Source organism: Haliotis asinina, unplaced genomic scaffold (genome assembly GCF_037392515.1).
Source record: "Haliotis asinina isolate JCU_RB_2024 unplaced genomic scaffold, JCU_Hal_asi_v2 scaffold_64, whole genome shotgun sequence".
Taxonomy (NCBI): Eukaryota; Metazoa; Mollusca; class Gastropoda; order Lepetellida; family Haliotidae; genus Haliotis; species Haliotis asinina.
The window spans coordinates 49,069-71,098 of NW_027133931.1; the positions used below are offsets into that span (position 1 = coordinate 49,069).

General features: G+C 39.6%; 2 protein-coding genes across 2 annotated transcripts in view; one reads left to right on the forward strand and one right to left on the reverse strand.

The window, feature by feature from the left end:
- LOC137270377 (uncharacterized) overlaps positions 1 to 237 on the forward strand; it is a 27,176-nt gene extending 26,939 nt beyond the window's left edge. The window contains exon 10 of the mRNA XM_067803945.1: positions 215 to 237. Within this exon, the coding sequence (XP_067660046.1) occupies positions 215 to 237 (23 nt within the window). The remainder of the gene's footprint in view (positions 1 to 214) is intronic.
- Positions 238 to 14,244: 14,007 nt separating this feature from the next.
- LOC137270373 (uncharacterized) lies at positions 14,245 to 21,504 on the reverse strand. The gene is made up of 6 exons (XM_067803941.1): positions 20,989 to 21,504; positions 20,606 to 20,702; positions 18,532 to 18,716; positions 17,923 to 18,120; positions 17,393 to 17,583; positions 14,245 to 14,847 (listed from the first exon to the last, which is right to left on the reverse strand). The coding sequence occupies exons 1-6, from the start codon at positions 21,431 to 21,433 to the stop codon at positions 14,572 to 14,574; spliced, it is 1,392 nt and encodes a 463-aa protein (XP_067660042.1). The 5' UTR covers positions 21,434 to 21,504; the 3' UTR covers positions 14,245 to 14,571.
- Between the last annotated feature and the right edge of the window lie 526 nt (positions 21,505 to 22,030).

Below are 22,030 nucleotides of genomic sequence, written 5' to 3' on the forward strand. Positions count from 1 at the left end.
AATTCAGGGATCCAGTCGTATTCAACTACTCTTTTTCCCTGGGGAACCTGTCAATGTAATACAGAAGCAATAAACACTGGCAATTTGGGCATCATCGTATTACCAAGTGTTAAATAAAGATGATGATGCCACATGATCTACACCTGTGAATTCCAATGAAAGCCTTACCTCGAGGAGGACATGGCTCACATATCCAAGATACTTCTCCTTGTAGATTACCGAGCCATTATCAAATAGGTTCAGCAATGTTGATGTTTGGTCGATCGTACAGCCGTCTACACTGTGGACGTGATGTGAGCATAATCTGATAACTATCTGTGAAGACAACAGGAAATGATACTACTTTAGGTTTACTAGTCCAGGGATCACCTTGGTCATGTAGGACTATATGGCAAATCTATATACTACTTACATTTGTGTCCAGAGGCACATATTTGTCTTTGGTGAGACGTTCATTTGACATCTGTGCTTTGACAACGTAGGCCTTATTGAGAGAACGAAACTCTGGCCCATCTGCTACCTGTAACGAGAGTAATGTACTGGTCAAAAGAGATTTGGCATATGCATGAATCACCGTATTATATACTGTCAACGCATTGGCCATGAAGACAAACGTTAATTAACTTTTGATTCTGTTCCTGATTATACACGCAAACCTTTTTTTATGGAAGATCTGTTTTCTTAGTTGTTGACAAAAAAAAATTGACTTAGAGAGCAAGAAAGTATTCAGTTACCTGAGGAAGTTCCTGGTATGTTCGGCTTGTGGAGATGCAACTGAATGCATAGGACGTAGAAACTGAAACAACGATGGATAGCCTGTAATTACGTGCTGGATACTAAATTACCGAGGGAATGATCTCGTTTGAATGTATCCGATGGCCAGTTAACCTGTCCATCTAGTTTCATTCTGAGTTGTTGTATGTTGTCTATAAAAGTGTGAAGGAACTCTGCCCACCGTTTCAACATCACGCAATAGCCCAAACCTAGCCGCAAGAAATTATGTTGCATATAAGTCCATAAATGAGAGAAGAGAGAGAGGTACAAAGGAGGCAGATAATATTATCAAACAACAATGTTTTGATGAGCTTAACATATCAAATGAACTCACTAAAGTTATTTGTGGTTTCGACCTCATATTAAATCTAAATTCTTTCAACACCTAAACAGTGCGGAATGGGGCGTTAACCTTAACCGATCGATAACTTTGATCTAACAGCAAATACATTCTCGTGCAACTAAAGGCATGCACTGCAAACGCAAGAGCGAAATAGATAAAACGCAATTTAATCTTAATCCAGTCGTATTCAAGAAGTTTTTAAGAGCTCCAAAAGTAAAGTGAATTGATTTATTTGTTTGCTTACAAGACAGTTGCCTTTGGTGATGAGGTAAACAGTCGCACACACACTGGGTAAATATAACCAATGTTTGTGACACAACTTTGGAAGTGTTATTTATGGAGATAAATAGATAATGGTCATCTGGCATTAAGTATCATTTTCAAGTCCTGAATTCAGTTCTGTCAAAACATATGATTTTTTCAAGGTTGTACACTACTCCATTTGCTAAAAGACGCAGAAGAAAAGTTATACATCGTTACACATCCGGGTTCGGAACAGTTTGTAAAAATACTACGCAAATGTCATCTGAAGCTTACTGAGAAAATTGTGTACTCGGTCTTACTACGGCTGATAGCATCAGCGGAAAATTGGAGTTGAAAATATTTAGACAAGAGGTAGGCATCCATACGTTACCGATTTTGCTCGGGTGAGCATGTAACTTGCCTCTGCGTGTGTTTATGACTGGAACCACTGGTGAGGCAATGTAGCATCGTGATTTTATAGTGATTCATTAATAAATGAACTTGATTGTACACGTGACTATTCTTTTCGGAAATATTTCTGTGTATAAGTGGACAGGTTTGTTGCCTCTTTTAACATATTGGTGTAACGTTACTTTTAGGCTGAGAAAAAGTATCTATGTTTAATAATATACATATAAAAGAAAACCCGTTCCATATAATTGAGAAATATCTACCCACAACAGTGTTGATTGTGTGATTCGTAGAATGTCATGTGCATGAGTTTGTAAGGCACTATCGTATAAACAAGTGTTCCAGAAAAGATGAGCATAACCTGCCCTACAGCGTTACACCAGTCACAAACAATTGCAAAGACACAAAAAAAAACATGTGGACATATGACCACTGGACATAATGATTGTCACTCATGCGTCAGTTTGACCATGTTCTCCTCAACGTATGAAGGTTAACTTTACCCTTCAAAATGATGAAGTGTACTTATGAACAAGCAATCTGTGGCCCATATGCCCCACACAAATGTAATGACGGCATCTCCTATAATGTCAAACAGGTTGGCCATATTACTCTACAACGCATGACTCGTAGCCAGTTCCATGAAGTGTTATATGCCAGTAACATCACAACAGGCCAAAAAACCCATAACTATGAGGGTACTCTATTTTGGGTCTTCAGGGTGACGAGCAACCAACTGGCTGACAATGTTATCACTGTATTAAAATAAGCATACACCGGGATCTTCTTTATGCACAACCATGTTTCAGAGCTGTGTTATGAACAGAAATGGGTTATCCTTCTATAGGGGCAGTAATCTAATGTAAAACTGAATAACCGATTACAGGAAACCAGCAAAACGTAGACAGTATGTTCCTTTGGATGCGCCACAAAAACTCATCACCCCTCAGACCATGTCGTCCTGTGAAATACCCCTGAACGTCCATCTTCTAGTCCGCAGCAGGGATACGATCCACTACACGATAAAGTCCAGTTTCCAGCCCACCTCTCACCACTTGAAAAAACCGGGAAACCGTTCATCCCAAATGTATCGATGCAGCATTAAGATACTTGACATTGCCCAAACAGGCATATGTATCCGTCATGATGTGATCCACCTGTTCACAAATGTACCATTTGACGAACGCATTGAAATCATCGTAAACGGCACAGATGAATTCTCTCCAAAAGAAACTTTAAGTCTCCCCAAAAGCCTGCATCATCAAAACTGTCAGCATTATCCAACTGGTCCATTCCTGCTTCAGCTCCACAACCTGACATCCGATGGCCTTATATGACACAACAGCTTTATGCATACCCAGTCTGCCATCCCTGTCCCAATGAAAGTCTTCTCCTTGCCATATCAACACGTTTGGCTGATACTATGTTCACACGTTGTATACCACTAAGCGACAAGCAGAGACACTGCCTTCTATATATGAGAATGGCCAATGTGCGTCACATGCATGCGTGCTGCGTTTTGGCATACCAGATCATCACTGACAGCTACATGACTGGGATGAAATATATTAGGGCGTTCGTGATGATGCCCGGTTTGTATATTTCAAACTCTTTAACTGAATTTCAAGTAAACCTCAGCAATCGGTCGAAAAATACATGTATTTAGGACTTTGTCATCAATGCATGTGTGTGGGTATTTTTCTTTTAGTACTTTCTGGTCATGATAGCTTTTGATAACGAAATAACAAAATTCAGCCAATTTCCAAATCAATTTCTTGCTACAGACATAGAAACCAGTATATGTTCAATTTCCTAATGGCAATCCTTTCTCAATAAATCCGCCCAACAATCATGACCTATATATTTGAGGGTACTGCAAACAGTGTGTACCACTGACAGTACTAGTACACGGATCTGTGGATCTGGCAAATACAAAAACACAGCTCTTGCTAAAAAGACGAGCGTTTTCTTCCAATTTTCCGTGTTTCTGCAATTCTTGGCTATGTTGATACCGAGTCCAATAGATACTATAGATTGGGTACTGCTAGACCCAGTCTGTCTCTTGCCCGCTGGTTTCTGATGTTTGCCGTCGTTTCCGGACCTGTGCTCGAGTCGGACCAAGGGATGGCCGTGATAGAGTACTCATGTCTGACTCTGTTCATTCAAGCAACTGAAGTTTTCAAAATGTCGCTCGAAGAAAGAATCGAATAACTGGCGCTTGCATTTGCACGCCTGAGGTTCAACCTTGGTCCTTAAGAGGCCTATATGCGCCCAAACCTCCTTTCATCCGCCAAGTGGTTTACCCCCTGTTTGCCCCGGTGTTCAATCAGATATTTCCAATTTTGGAAATATCTGATTGCTATTGTGGCGTTAAGCAATTCTCACTCACTCACTGATTATCAACTTCAGATTCGCATAAGAATTGCTCTGCAGCAACCTATGCTTGATATGAAACTAATGGGATCATATATTCGGACTCACTGAGTTTATAGATACATACCATGGTATTCAATCGACACGATCAATGGTTATGACGTCCATCACTGCATTGCTTGATCCGGACTCCATTATTTATGTACTGCAGCAGTAAATACCCAAACAAACAAACTTGACCACACGATCTTTAGTTAAAACTTTCCTTAAACATTTTAAAGAAAACACTCACCCTCTTGGCAGCATGCGCTTGTCCATCCCTGTCTGCATCTACACTGACCGGCGTCTTCATCAAACGTCCCTCCATTGAAGCAGAACATGTTGCACGTTCTGTTGGTTTCAGGGACATCGTCCATCGACCTGCTCTGACATCGTTCCTGGCATGCTTCCGTGGACTCGTCATTACAGCAACGTCTTCTGTTCCTGGTTTGGTACCCCCCACCACATGACCTACTGCACTCTCCCCACTCACCCACACTCCAGTCACAGTCCGCTACACATGTTCCACGCGCAGGGTCGATACCAAATATGAGCAATATCAACAAAAATGTCGACATTTTCGACAAATGTCTGAATCACCCAGACAGTGTTTAACCAGTACAGTTAGCACCATTAATGTAGCGTCTGTGTGTCTATGTGTACATGTTCACTGTGTGCTATCATACATGTGTCTGTCTTGGGCAAACAACACAATGAATGTTATCATGTGAGGGGCTTATCGCAGAGTTCAAGCAGCAAATAGCAGTAAGGCTGTTATCATTTAGACATTTAGACAAGGTCCAATCAGATTTCAACAACACTTGAGATTTCCTTTCGGATGGATGGTTTTGCCTGCATACATTCCCATAGTCATAGTCACTTTAACAGTTCTTATGAACCAGATGAAACGATGTTACTGAGATGATAATTGATAAATTGCTTCAAATATGAGAACGTCCCTGAAAATTGTTTCCACATGCTTGTGCAACATATCTAAACAGTAACGTTCACTGACTCAACACTCATTAATGGTGACAAATTGTATTTTCTTTAGGTATGGATATGCAGACTGCACAAAGATGTTGTGATAATACACACTGGGCCATCTGTGAAGTTGTGTTCAACTGAAAACAACATTAAACACCTCCTCTGCCAGATTGTATAGTAATATACTCTACAATGTAAATACATTCCTGCCTTGTGAAGTACATTGTATGCACAGAAACATAAACATCCATATATTAAAGTTTACATGATCATACATCATGGTCAAAATTGTAATTAATACAAAATGAGCTATGCGAACTGTATTTTTTTAAGAAGGCAAGCTTATTTGAAATATATTATAGTAACCTTAGTCCGCCATATGTGCGTGTGTCTGTATCTGACAGTATACATATCATAGTTGTAACGGGAACTGAGAAAAACTTTTGCTTTAGACATGCTCGCATCATTGTCTCGTGTCCTTAGAAAAATATTATTGGGGAGCTCGGATGACGAATCCATACTAACTTACCATGGAATACCAACATCCAAACAAAAAAAACGAAACGTCAACTCGATAATGATGATGATGAACAGCGACCCTCCAAATCCATTCACTGCTGGCCTTGTTTTCTGATCCTTGAGACTCTTGATAATACTCCCTTAAAACTGAATCTGTTTGCGATATCTAAGGGTAACCACGGAATAGCAGGAGACATTAAAGATGTGAAACGCTTGCGTGCAGGATCTTTATTACTTGAATGTAATAGAAAACACCAATCAACTAACCTGCTGACCACCGAAACCTTTTTATGGAGTTCCAGTTAAGATCTCCGCACATAGAACTCTGCACACCAGTTAAGGTATTGTGCGAGACCGAGATCGTTTGCTGATGACTTAGATTAACATTGTATCAGACATGAAGGATCAAGATGTGATGTATGTAAAAAGATTTTCAACCCGGGAAACAATGAGAGTGTTCCAACTAACACATACCTGTTTCTGCACCGAAGCCGCCCAAATCAATCAGGGCAGGTTACTACAATGTTAATGTGGATGTATGCATGCCTAATCCTCTGAGATGTTTCAAATGCCAGAAGTTTGGACATGGTGTGAACACTTGCACATTGTCCGCTACATGTGCTCACTGTGCTGAGAATACTCATGTAACAGAAGATTGTGAAAGTAGCTCAAAAAAATGTGCCAACTGCCATGGACATCAGTCAGCCTTTTCTAAGGATTGCCCCATTTGGAAAAAGCAGATGGAGATCAACAGAATTAAATTCACTAATAATTTCACTTTTGGTGATGCCAAAACGTTGACACAGTCAAGTGATACTAGTGAAACATATGTCTCCATCGCCAGGAAACCATCAGAAATAACCAGCAAAGAAAATACTTCTCCCGTCATTACTTTGTCACCTGTCTGTCAGACAGACTTGACATGGATAAACACAGACGCTCCTGAAAACCTTTCACCACGAAGGTATAAAGCTTTGTCTTGGGTGTTTTAGAACCTCACCTGGTGACGGTCTGTACGTTGTGGCTGATGAACCATCTCTTACACAACGCCGTATAAAATTGTCTTTACAATATATTTATTTACCAATTTATACTCTAATGAATTAAACCCTGCGTATAATTGTGTGTTCAATCCCCTTCATGAGGATTTTTACAACAAGAAATCGTCTCTTGCTCCGCCTCTCGGGCACCGAATTAAACCATTTACTTTTGCTGCCGGCATTGAGCTGGAAAATATATCTCCTTCCCGTCTTCTTTCCCATGGCAGTTGGTTAGGCCACAAGGTGACCTAATATTAACTACATTTAAAAAGTCAGAAACTAATGGATTACAATATATACAAGAATATCGTCTATTGAAAACTAAATATTGCAATTACAAATCCTTTCTCCAAGGACGGTGGCGCAGTGGCTTGTGCCATTGTCATTGGATCCAGGACAATGTCTACTAAAATACCAGATAACAGCTCTATATTTACTACACAAGCAAACGCCACATTTACGACTCTTAAATATATTCAAAGACACCCTAATTATGAGCAATATATTATATTTTTAGATTCTCTTTCTTGCCTTCAGGCTATAAAAAAATATTTCTTGCAAACATCCACTTTTAATTGAAATCACTGAATTGTATAATGATCTTGCTACTGACCAGTACGACATCGTCTTTTGTTGGTTAACCAGTCACGTAGGCATTTCTGGTAACGCAATGGCCGATCTTGCTGCCATGGCAGCACTCAACACATTTGAGACACCACTTCTTATTTCATACTCCGATTACAAAGCTAGCATTAGAACTTACATCCGTGGTCTGATGCAGAAGAAGTTGGACACCCAAGTAGGTATAAATACATGACATGAATTAAAACCGTACATTGGATACACCTTCTTGTCAGTCCAGATTTGAAGAGGTTATTTTACGACGATGTCGTATTGGCCATACAACATAAACTCATGCATAGCTATTGAAAGGAGAGAATCCTCCGTTTTGTATCCCTTGTGATGAAAGAGTCACGGTCATGCATAGCATATCCTGCTTGACTGTGTTGAATTCTCCATCATAAGGGATAAGTATTTTACTGTAAAACCAGTTAAGGACCTTTTTAACACAGTTAGTGCTAATTTAATTAGTGTTTTTTAAGGAGATTGATTTCATTGTTGAATTTTGACAAATATGTTCTGTAGATAGATGTATTTTAATAATTGGTAGTTTAGATTAGTAACTAGAATTGTTAGTGTCTGTACCCCCAAAGGGGGTTGAAGTATCGGAAAATCATTGTTCTCCTGAGAGGGTACGTATGTCCCAAAACATTCGATGTAAATTTAAGTCTTAAGGTAACTTTTCAATCGTAGTTTTCTTGTTATTCTAATTTTGGCTAGCTTTCGCACACTCGCTAGCGGTTGAAGTGATGGTGTAAATTCACTTACGGTCCATGCATGTAGCAAAGGTACTGTAAGTCCCTGCGGTCCCTAGTATGGTGATCTACCTTTAGTTGTTGGCGATCTATAGGCCGTGTTTTATAATGCATTGACTTCTTTAATTACAGTGTTTTAGTTTTTTATGCTAGTTTTATAGTTATATCTAGTATTTTTGCTGTCCATCTTTGACAGTGTTGTAGTGTACATATATTCTGTTTTAGTGTTAAATGTTCAAGTCACGATATGGCTGAAGCATTGCCGATGTGACGTTAAATATGAATTCGCTCACTCTCTCATTAATTTCATTTAGTTGTTCTCTTTTGTCTGAACAGGTCTTTATGTATCATTGCGGTTGTTTTTCTGTACTTTTTTCAACGACAATGCACGTTAGCACCAACAGTGGACATGACTTATTGAGGGGTGAGAACCACTGCCCACGGTACACCACACAGACTAAAGACCAGTAGCTCCTTTCACGAAGCAACCTAAACTAAGGCTAGCCTTAACTCCCATACTTTAACATTGCGCTAAGGTTACCTTAGAGACTCAAGATCGTCTTAGTAGTTTGTGAAAGGAGGCCCAGATTGCTAATTGAACATATGCATGAATATTATAGATGTATGTTAAGATAATTATACCATATCTTTAGCATGTCGTTCGCCTGCAACTGTGTATATGTTACATCGCACAGTCCTCCCTTACCCCGTCCTTATCGACCCAGTCATGACAGATGACCGCGATTCGACCTTAAACAGTTTATCAGCAAAACCCGTTCTTTGACGATACTCTCAAGATCTAAAAAACAATCTAATGTCCACAGTGATAAACATGTCAATCGATTTTTGAAGACGATTTCTCTCACTAGTGTTGGAGTGATAACCCACTTGATTTTATCATTGGAGTACAATACCGCATGTGTTTCTGTTTTCTTATGATCGGGATATACATGGTAAAACATCTGTGGTATTTCTGTTCTGGATCACACGCGACGTTTAACCATTTATCCCGAAGGGTATGATATAATAACAAGCATCCGTGACTCCTTATAAGCTTATAGACTCAGTCTTGTTCAATGGACAGGGCAAACATATCACTTTTTATAACAGCATGGGTGTTGTCAGTTTGTTCGTAAACCTGTCCATTAAGAAATTACAACGTGAAGAGTAAATAATACGTAGAGTTCGAAGTACAACTCCGGGGCATTTATCAAAATATTTCAATCGATACATTATTTTATACCTTCCCGGAGCTAGCCTGTTCAAATAACATAATACAGATAAATCACAGTGCACTCAAATGACGACTAGGCGAAATGCCCACCGGATCAGCAGCTAATCATGTAATTTGCTGTGAGTTTCAGAAACAAATATGGGACTTATTTCAAGGACATTTAGAAAAAAAACCCGTTATGACAAGTGCATACGATGGTTATCGACATGTAGTACTCAGGCAATCCAAATTCAGACGTATCAAGAAATCGATAACATGGGCTCCTCAGTTAAGTGAGTGAGTACGTTACAACATTTAGCGTCACATCATCAACATTTCAGACATATGGTGAAGAAATCATCAGTTAACCGAGACTTGGTTAGTGTTGAAAGAACTGAGAACAAAATCTTGATGTACTGTAGATACATTGTAAGAGGCAATGTGAAGAGAGCACTTGATGCATTAAATGAGCTCTGTGACATGAAGGGATCTAAGGTACGTTCACACAGTCTGTACGTAGAGAGGCCTGTCTACCTGTCCGTCTTGTACGCCACACACCACGTGTATCTGAGCAACAATAAGCAAGAGTTCACGCAATGATGTAGAGGAATCTACAAGTTTGTGTAACGCCGCACTCAGCTATATGGGACTGGTGTATACATAACTGGACCAGACAATCCAGTGATCAACAAAGTGAGCATCGAACTACGTAACTGGTATACGATGACGTGATTGTTTCAACCAAGTCAGCGAGCCCGTCCACCCGGTCCCGTTTGCTGCTTCTTGCGACAACCATTGGTTACGGAAGACTAATTCCAACCCGGATCTTCACGGGTCCACAACACTGACGGTATCCCACGTGGTTGGTCTGATGAATACGTCGCTAAACATTCCAGGTAGTGCTGCCATTCGAGGTAGCGGAATTTATCAGTCCCTTGACTTGGATATGTCAATTTCATTTGATGATGTCCGTTTTGGTAACATCTGATAAAACCGAGGGTGTTTTTCAGCGACTATGTAGACTGGCAATGATAACGGACTGGACAGACGGCCTTCTAAAGAACAGTTTTTCCCAAACTTATATTATCTTTGGTTGGTTGGGTTTCGTCGAGAGAGCAACTGGCCAATTGAGAGCTGAGTGTATATCTCAAAAACGCATTTCTAGTTGTTGTCTGAGAGTTCATATGCATACTAGACACTGGAATGGGTGTCATGTGTTAGATGGCATTTATAGCGGTGTTCGAAATACGTGGCTGCCCGACCGCTCGCTATGGGCTGTTTTCCATGGACTGCCAGATTCTCACATTCACCTGCCCGACATTCGGCTTAAACATTAAACGTGCACATGCATATGAAAACTTGTGTGAGGTTTGGTCAGGGCTAGCAAGATTTACATGTAACATTTACAAGCACTGTGGCCTGGCTGCAAGTTTTGGGAGCTTCATAACCTTTTTATAGTTCAGTGATATTAGAGGTGGACGCTAGAAGCAGACCCCGTACACTGTACCGATGTGTGGAGTCAACCCCAAGCACTTTATGTGATGAGCAAACGCTAACTGTAAGGCCACCCCAACCTACCTATGATGTCACAGAGAACAGGCGCCTTGGTGTATGCTCAAATACATGATGTATTCAGTCCATCAGCGAAAGTCTGATTTCTGAAATCTTGTGAGGGGGTATAGAAATCAGAATTTGCAAAATGTCACTATCTATCTGTATCCCTAGCCGACAGTTCATGAGGTTAATCTTCCCCTTTGAAGTGAATTCGATTAATGTATCGACGATAGGATAATCAATCAGCATAAAATACTTCTATAACTAACAATGATGGAATAACTGACAATGACATTGTGCCACAGCGATATGGGAGGTTAATTACACACACGCTACTCCATTCCATATACTCCAAAGTGATCACCTATATCACAGTATGCATAGGCAAAGACAAGGACAAACATCCAGGTTCCAGCAGGTGCTCTTCTGTCTGTTCAAACGTATCAGCAAACCCCATGTTCTGTCCCTCTAGAGGGTCACATGTTTTTGTAGTCACGTTTGGAGTTAAGGTCGCATTAACTAATAAGTAAAACATTTACCTACTTAAGGCAAGTCACACATATTTTACTCAGTCGATCACGTCGACTAAAATTCACAATGTAAACATTCCATATATCACTGTACTCCTTTATCACGACGCTGAAGAGGACGACACATCGATTATGTTTTATACCATGCTTTCTAAGATTAACTGGCAAGGTCGCCCTTGGTCGGTGTTGACCAATGTTTCAAAACACACTCTTCTGTTAAAGACGCCAAACTTCACCCCAAAATAATATATGCCCGACTATAAGCCCTAAGTCAAGCACTTGAAGGTTGAATGCGCGGGCAGCCATACACAATATTGAACTGAGAAATTCGAATTTTTATTCTTGTGACTTTGGAGCGGCGGTGCAGCCTAATGAAACTGATTGTGGCACTGTCAGTGTATCGTGTACATCACACATAACTCAGCAACGAAATAATAATTTAAATAAATAATTTAACCATCTTACCATCTCTGTGCGTATGTATGTATGTATGTATGTATGTATGTATGTATGTATGTATGTATGTATGTATGTATGTATGTATGTATGTATGTATGTATGTACGTATGTATGTATGTATGCGTGTGTGTGTGTGAGAGAGAGAGAGAGAGAGAGAGAGAGAGAGATATTGTTTTGAGTGTATGTGTGTGAATGCCTTGGGTGCCATTACCTGATTGACACTTTCAAGAGATATATCGAGGGGCCGGCAACATCGTCGACAAACATATCAGAGGCATCAGCTAGCTCGACAAAACATTGAGTTAAGATGTTAAGTCACGTTGGCAATATCGTCGCCATTCAGAAGTTACAATATCGATATTGTATGAACTGAATGGAAACTTTTGCGGTGGATATTTGCAGAAAGTAGCTTTCCCAGTTTAGATTACACTAAACATATGTGAAGAAATGTTATCCCTTTCTACAATAACCTGTGTTATCAGCCTCCCATACTCCAATGTTCAGATTCCGTGATATGGTCGGAAACGACTGAAACCTTCCCACATCCATAAGGAATCACTGCTACAAGTCCACTATACAATTCGGACCACAGCATTCATAGGCGGATCCAGAGGGGTGCGCACCTCCTCCCACCCCCTTCTTAAATGACCATTGGAACCCTTTTGAAAATGAAGCGTTCACCGCTAAATGAAGACGGTCCGAACCAGGCAAGCCAGTGATTAGCTTAGCGACATAGGGTAATTGTCATTAATCACTCTCATTTAATGATGATACCAGGTGTTAGTGAAAGGCGGAGAGCATCCTGACCCACCAGTTATATTGGCCATGAAAGGTAGTCAGTAGTACACTTGAAGACAGTTGGGACCTGATGGTACGTGGAATTGCGCTGGACATCTTTTTATTCAAAAATATGTAATCAGTTTTTTATATGACCTCCACGTTTGTATCATACAACCTTTGGGAAGATCTGTTTGGGTTTGAAGCTTGTTACCGTGTCCCTCAAAAAATGTGAACATCGAATGTTGGACCTGCTGCAATATTATTCGAAATGAATAAGTTGACTATGGAGAATTTGGAATTATTTCCTTTGTCGTACAACATTGTGAGCTTAATGTCACTCAGAATCTTTATGCATGCAGAAGTAATTTCCGAAATAATAACATAACACGGATCTTCTCCTACATGTTTCAATCGTGCATCTTCAGGGAGAAGTGATTTCAGTTAAACAGACTGTAGTGACGTCACTTTTGTCTTGACGTCACAATACAACTGTATACAAATGTTGAGAATGCTTCTCTTTATATGACTAGGACGGCAAGATGACAAATGTAGATATTGTTTAGTATCTGTAGGTTTATAATATATATCTGTTTCTAGGTCACATCCACATAGTTTTACCATGGTGTCTAAAAATGGAATTTCAGAGTAATTTGAGTCCATGGTAACATGTAAATGTTTGCTCAAGTTATTTAGGATGTTATGAAACAAAGTTAACTTTTCATCTCCAAAGGGCCATAACACGAAGCAATCGTCAAGGAAACGTCGCCAATTTGTTCTGAAGTATTCAGCGACTATATATACATAGTTGAGACGGTCTCGCTTGTTGACTTGATTTCAAATTCAGGTGGGTAATTCAATCATTGGCAGGGACCTGGCTATTGATGGATATAACACATTATATTGGATATTACAATTTGTCAGTAAAGAGTAAATTCTAATACTTTTATTGTGTTCAGTCCGGTACCTAATAGCCGTTTGGCTAAGAGGGTTAGACGGCTATATTCGTTGAGGTATGCTTCGAAGACAACGAGCTTTCCTGAGCAGAACATTATCAGCTCATTTCAATCCTTAGCTATCTCAGACGATAATCAAGTGCCCATCCCAAACCTTCGTACGTTTACGAGCCAGTTACGTAACCAACTATTGTTCCCCAATTGTGGTGATTCTGCCAGGATGTACTTTAATCTTAATGTCTAATCCTGAATGAAATAATCATTACCGTTGTGGCAGAGCGTGATCTCACTCGTACCCCATTGTACACATCAATAGAAAGTTCATTCGAGTGCGTTTGACTCAAACCTGCCACAGAATGTCTACTCTTAATAACTAGACTAAGTCTGAAAGATGACATAACTTTGATTATCGATGTAAGTAATGAATTTGAACCTCATGAGTCCTGAGTGAGTCTGATTTTAATGATGGGGCCCATTACTGTGTGCCAGCGCTGCCACTTGTAGTTCCAACAGAAGCCACTCCACGTCTTTTCTTTCACTCGTAACATACACTTTTCTACTATACTTACAACTCATTCTACTGTACGTATATATAAAATGTATATTAATTGCCTCTTTGTTGTAAAACAGATAACAAGGTGCTGAAATTAGCCAGAAAACAAGTTTTTATTAGGCTTTAGATCAGAGCACTGCTACTTTTCCCGTGGGTAAATACAATTTTGTCTGTAACACACATAATCAGTTCTAATGTTGATGAATCTCTGGTTGTTGCACTTCATCTATATTTAAATAAGATGTGTTGTCCAACCAAGAACAGAAAAAAACAAAGTCAATTTAAGTAAGTCCATACAACAAGTAACCTTTGATTGATGTAAAGCACAAATACAAGTAAACGCACCCGTGCCCTTCTATTTTACAGATTGTTCTCTTTCCTTGATTTATATGACTGCAATTATCAATCAAACTGTATTCAAGGACTACAGAAGCTTCATCATCCACTCCATCTCCCAGTCGAATATTTTCTGTCGAGCCTCATTCCTGTGTTGACTCCTTTCAAGACTTCTTTTCCTCCGGGTGTGACTCAGTTGGTGAAATGTGAAAGGTGATATTGCGAATCTGCTGTGATCGGAACAGGTATGGCCTGCCCACACGTCCAGGTTACGCTGCACGTCAGCCTTTATCAAATCAATGTCAAGGTCATCATAGACATGGAACTGGACTTCAGATACGTTCTTGTTGTAGACCATGAGAACCTTCGAAAGAAACACACGTGAGAAATCGTCCAAATGACTGTGCAGCATGAGAAAAACAACACTATACATGGTGGTTGAATCTACTTTCTAGGACATCCTGGATCACCAGAGGAACGCTGCTCTTATGGAGTAATCGGCAGCAGGGCAGATCCCAAGGCCTTAGCTTTTTATAAATTTTAGCGAGTGAGTTTAGTTTTACACTCAGCAATATTCCAGCTATATGTCTGTTAATAATCGAGTCAAGACAAGACAAAGATATTTATTGTACTTAAGGCCTCCGGCCCATATACAAGTAATACAAGTACATTGTTAGCACATGTTACAGACATTTCACGGAAGAACTTACAGTGCAGATAAAATATTGCTTCTAAGGTTAACAGCATGTTTCACATAGAGGGCAAGATTACGTATTACATTTTCATTTTTGGAGGACAGAATGGAAGTAAATGCAGTTGATGGATATTTCAACAGGTAGTTATTTGGGATATATTTTTTTCTTAAATCAGTGTAATGTGGACACACAAAAGCGAAGTGGATTTCGTCTTCTATGGCCGAGTTACATAATGGACATAACCTTAAATGTCTCTCTATTGAAAGTCGTCTGCCCTTATTGACTGATAAGTCTAATAGGCCCAATCGAAAATTAACAAATATACGTCTGATATTTCTAGATCTCAATACAGACAGATATAATTCTGGTTGGATTAAGCTCTTAAAAGATCTATACAACTGATATCTCGAACTGTTGTCTAGACAGAAATGCCATTCTTGATAATACATATTTACAGATTGATCTCGAAATTGTTTAAGAAATAGACTGATATTACCAACTGTTTGATTTAGCCAAACAAATCCAAAGCCATGAGAAAACAAGAGATTTCTAATATAGGAAGCCCATGTTGTCTTACCCCTAGCGTCTAAAAATACAAGCATATTATAAGCTAGTTTTGGGATTCTTTGTTCATGCATTCCAAGAATCTTTAACCAATATTTTAGACATCTGATTTGAGAATTTATATAGATCGGATATCTACTGCATTCTCCATAAACCATACAAGATGGTGTTGCTTGCGCTACATTTAAAAATCTTTTGCATGCTAAAAGGTGCAGTTTCTCCAGGCATTCATAACGTTGAAATCCCCAAATTTCAGAACCATAGAGCATAATCGGTTGAATTTGTGCATCAAACAATTTAAAATATATTTTCGGGGTTAAAATTCCAATATTTTGGGAGACTGACATAACGTTAATCAGAGCCTTCTTAGCACGTGATTTCAAATCTATAACACTCTTTTTAAAGTTCATGGTATGAGAAAACACTAGTCCGAGATAGGTATAGTGGTTAACAACAGATAGAGGTTTGCCATTCAAAAACCATTTTTCTTTAGAGGCCACAGGGCCCCCTCTTCTAAAGATAACTATGTTTGTTTTTTCAAAATTTACAGATAATTTCCATTCATTTGTATAACATTCCAAAATATTCAGTTGGTTTTGTAGACCAACAATAGTATCTGACACTAAAATTACATCATCGGCAAAAAGGAGGATAAAAATTTCAATAATATCTGGAACCATTTGCACACCATGTTTGCCTGAATTAGAAATATCATAATACAGTTCGCTTATGAAGAAGGAGAACAATATTGGACTTAAAATACACCCTTGCCGAACTCCCATGGGGCAGTAAAAAAAATCGGTGACATCATCACCACAACGAACACATGATTTTATATTCAAGTACATAGATTTTAAAATAGTGTACATTTTCCCCTGTAAACCAGATTTTCGTAAGCAGTACCATAATTTAGAACGATCCACAGAGTCAAAGGCTTTCTTAAAGTCAACAAATGCTACATAGAGTTTGTTTTTATTACGCGACAGACATTTTTGTATTATCGCATATAATGTAAAGATATGATCAATGGCTGAATATTGTTTTCTAAAAGCCGCCTGGCATTCAGGAATTAAGTTTCTCATATTTGACCAGTTTGAAATTCTTTTGTTTAAAACAGTTGTAAATATTTTCCCAATAACACTCATTAAAGATATGCCTCTGTAATTATCTGGATTGTCTTGAGTCCCTTTTTTATGTATAGGTATAATGACTGAACGAGACCAACTTTCGGGAAACGAACCACTTTCGAATACAGTATTAAAACACTTATGGATGAAGGGCATTAACACGGCTTGAGAACATTTGACCATTTCGATTATAATGTTATCGGGACCAGCTGCTTTTCCGCTCTTTAAGCTACTTAGTCTGGAGCGAGATAAAGTGATCAATGGGTAGCATAACATTTCACAAACTGCAACCACCCTATAAGTCTATATTTGGCAAAAATGACAATTTAACGTGACGCTAACTTTCTTCAAGGATTGTTGTTCCTTATGTGAAACCTTGACGCCAAAAATGCAATTCCTGCTATACCGACAGGAAACCTTTAGCGAAGCTCATATTATATTTATATGTACTTTGCCACTTTGGTCATGACCTATAATTGCCGCCAATCTGGAACATGGAACGTTAGAATTACATCGTGATTACCTTCAGAATTCCTTTCAAGCTCTTCACATCTTCCTGGTGATCTATGAAGATTCGAACCCTACCCACAGCTCTGTAGGCCATTTCCTGCTCCACCAATTCCATCAGTGGCATCGGATTCTTCTCGGAGCTGAACATCAAAACCTCAATACTCTCTGAAGGATTTGCTGGATAACGTGACGACATCAACGGCACTGGAACCAAGTGATATCACATACTAGCTAATGATATATAAATCTTTTATGCAACAATGTTTCTGCGGAGAAGAATTTTAAGGCATAAATCATTGAATTCTTATTATTGAATATTGATTTATTTAAGGAAATTGTTTCCATGAATCCTGATTGAGTTTCCAGATGAAACAACAAAAACTATGCTCACACAAACAGCATGTGGCATCACATATGATGTCAATATTTATCCACAAGACTTTATCACAACCGCTTCGACATCCACCCCGTATGACTATTAACATTGTTTATCTCATCCTTTTAGCATACATAAACACACATTTGCATTAAAGGAAATCTCACTTAACAGAGAGTAGAGCTGAATGTTTTCAACACAGATGTTGCCATCATGGCAGGCGAGGGAGTGGACGCTGGACTCTGCCGTCTCGGTGTCAAAGAAGGTTGCCCGGTCTGTCAGATCAGGGAATGCTCTGGTTGCTCGATTGATGAACTTGTCCACAACCGCTGAACACGCTTTCACTTTCTCATCCCACAGCGAACCTGGAAGACATGCATGTGTCAAATATTTAGTTTTAAAATACAAACTACTCAAGGAGCTGTACTTCTTGGAAACAAGACAGGTTTGTGAAAACCTGTGAATGTAAAACCACAAAAAATATATGTCATTCATATCACAGGAAACATGTTGAAAAGAACAACACGTACATGTAGGTACGACTTTCACATCATTTCTGCAAAAGAGAAATCGATTATGAGTAGAAAGCTACTACTATTACTTTAACACATGTTAATTTGGGGATTACCACTTTCTAAATGGAATATTCAAACTATTATTTTATGTCAACCCATTCTCTCGATTATGGTAACCGAGCTATGACGTATACCCTATCATTAGTATCGAATACACAGCATAGCTTTGTGGTTTGTACCTTTTGTTTTAAAACATGTTACCTGTCGCCGGACATCCCCCGCATAACTCAACAACACATTTCTGTATGTCTGGATTGAGATCCGCTCTGGGTAGACGACCAAACCCAGCAGCTGAAGTCATCCGCTCCTGCAACTTTCTAGCTTCCTCCTTGCGGAATGGTAAGGTTTGATTGCAGAATGCTGGCTGCTCAGTCGTGGTGCAGAGTCTGAGGAAACATTCAAATATCATTTAACACACTAAAGATAGAGCTTCTAAATACCGTTTGACTTAAACGCTGCAGTCATTTACTAATAACCAACAGTTTTCTCATATTTGAAAATTTGCCGGACTCCATCGAAAAAAGTTGTTTAAGAAACTATCATCATTGAAAACGCAAAAGTTACCTGTCGGGGCGGGGTGAAACCGCAGAAACGTAACAACCAAGGTCCCGGGGTAGAATAGGCCTTCAGCAACCAATGCTTGCCATAAAAGACGACTATACTTGTCGTAAGATGCGACTAACGGGATTGGGTGGTCAGGCTCGCTGACTTGGTTGACACATGTCATCGGTTCCCAATTGCGCAGATCGATGCTCGTGTTGTTGATCACTGGATTCTCTGGTCCAAACTCGATCAATTACAGACTGCCACCACATAGCTGGAATATTGCTGAGTTCGACGTAAAACTAAACTCACTCACTCACTGTCTTGTCCAAATAGTGATATGTTCTCGTCACGATATGGCTGAAATATTACCGATGTGACGTTAAATATCAATTCACTCACTCACTGAAGGCTGTGCGATCTGAAATTTGTCGAGCCATGATATCATATCACCTTTTCGACTGATGTCGGGGTTTTACTGTCGCGGTCCTGCAAGCTGTGATATGGGGCGTTTTTCATTATGATAAAGGACTTCTCTGGTAGAGCTGGTGCCTGGTAACCCAATCGAGGAACGCCGCACCATATATCTCGGAATGGTAGTCTCTATTATCTGTGGACTTTGCCCTGAATACCAAGTCGCAGCCTGGGAGAAAGCCTTTGCGACCAGCATGGAGAATGATTAGCGTTTCTCCTTTCCCTCGAGGCAGCTTTCTAAGTGACCCCTTATCACCAACGCCGGGTACCCACTGACTGCTGGCAGTGTGCGAGGCATTGACCCAGGCCTCGTCCAAGTACACTGGCTAGAACCTTTCCTCTTCTTTATTACCCAGAGAAAATTATTTCTCAAGCGAACGATATCAGGGCGTTCATAGAGTGCTAACCTCTTCTCCCCCGAAATTTTCTTATAACGAGTACCAGTTGCCAGAGTGTGTACTTCGCTACTCTGAGGTTGTGTTCTTGATTCAAATGCCTTTTTCAAATTTTCAGAGACATGTTTTCAGAATAGAGCTTGTTGATAGACTGCCTTACAAGGTTCATTTGAAAGTTGTCCAAATGTTTCAATTTGTGTGATTTTGCCCTACCTGATTCGCATCACCCTCACAATGTTTGTGTTCCAAAACATTTGTCAGTACCTTTGCTGATACTCCTAAAGCTTTTGATACCCGCTTACGAAATTTCCTAATGGCATAAAATGGTTTGTCCCTTTCGGCTTCAACGCAGAAAAAAATCCTACACTTTAATCAATACACTGTTTCACGTTCAGCATTCAACTTCATTTTTCATCAGGCATGTGTATCCCGTGCACGACTGGCTGTTCCGTTTCTGCGGTTTCACCTCGCCGCGACAGATAACAACGTTTGTGTTTTCAATGATGATAGTTTCTTAAACAACGTTTTTGATGGAGTTCGGAAAATATCAGAAAGCTGTTGGGTATTAGTAAATGATAAGCACGTGCAGTATTTATATTTATGCGGCAATTTGTACAATGATAATATTTGCAATTCATCGGTCAAACGGACTGTGCCGCATAAGGACCCTGAACTACCTTTAAATGGTAGTCCCATCAAGGTTGTACTGACTCATCTCAAAACAATTACTCTTTACACAGAGATTGTTCCAGTCGTCTAGGGTGACACAATTCACCGTACCACTCAGCGAGCGAAAGCCTTACCCACTAGGCGACTACACCGCCCGCTTCCACAATGACATGAAATTATTCCGACTTACATACCCATTTTGATGAAACTGGAAGGTGAGGTATTGTTTCGAACCACCTAGAGGATGGATATTGCAGATCCCTCTGTCAAAAGGGTGAATAACAGGGCCACCTTAAAAAAATGATTGCTTAAAAATATTAATTATGCAACATGAAGATATATCAATCTGCTATTTAAAAATATAAAACGTCAGTGAAGAATACTTGGTCAAGACTATCGTAAAAACATTCCACTTGATGTAAAGAGGAAACTACATACGAAAATTACATAAACGGGCCACTAAAAATCAGCTATGACATCAGCTGTTCGTAACACTTCGGTTCATTTTAGGGCCTCTGTTTGGTGTAAAGTTGCCTCTATCACAGGACCAATACATGACACATGTGAAGTATCTCACCCTGAAGTAACTCCTCTTGTATGTCCAATATCTGTCTGCAGAAGGTAGCGTTCCCGGTATTCCATAGTGTGATGTAGTTCAGTTCATTGCCAACTTGAAGAGGTCTAATGTCCACATACAGTCGATCTTGGTGACACCCTACACCCAAACCCCTCATCTCCTGTCTAAGAAATGGCGTGCAGCACCTGAACAACATCTTAGCCAAATACACTAATTCAGAATAATGTCGATATCGAGGTGGCCTCAACTCAACAGCCTGACCTGTTTGGAATCTATACATTTCCTCCTCATGCCTTATGTCAAAATTCAACATATTTACGGACTGTGTACGATACCCAGAACCTTTTACAATTTCTACTTTATCACCATATTCCTCGGAAATAAGATCAAGACACATGAGCAGTGATGAGTCAACCCGCAAATAATGTCTATTTGGACAGCTCATATCTTGAATGGTGTAATATTCAGAGAGATATGTGTCTCCGTCAAAGCCGATAAAAAGGTTTGGCAATATTGCTTCATGTTCTAGCGATACCGGGTACATATATTCTGCTTGTTCATTTGGAGGAGGGGCAACAGCAAGCCTAGCAATGTCCTCATGAGAAAACTCGACCCGTATTCCAATAAAATCTTCCTGACTTTTGACAAACACTTCGATAAACTGAGGGCTTGAAAAATTCATGAAATCGAAACCAGAGCATGCAGCCAGAACTGCCAATCTATTTAACCTTGAAATCGGCGAACTTGTAAGACGCAGCCCTCTGAAAATGCATTATGTACCATTGTTCAGTAACAGAATTCATTACAAGATAACATTCTCGATAACATAATTAATATATTTGGAATGTATTATTGACGACAGTACTTTCTGTGTGCGTAATTTTGCTGAAATCAACAAACTACCTAGTATCCAAGCCTCAAAATCTGTACCACACATTCCTGAAATTGTGTAGTTTTCACATACAATGGCTCACTATCCCCGCTATCTCTGCCGATATACTAAAAGAAATATCGAAGTCACAAGCGGTGGTTTTATGAAGAG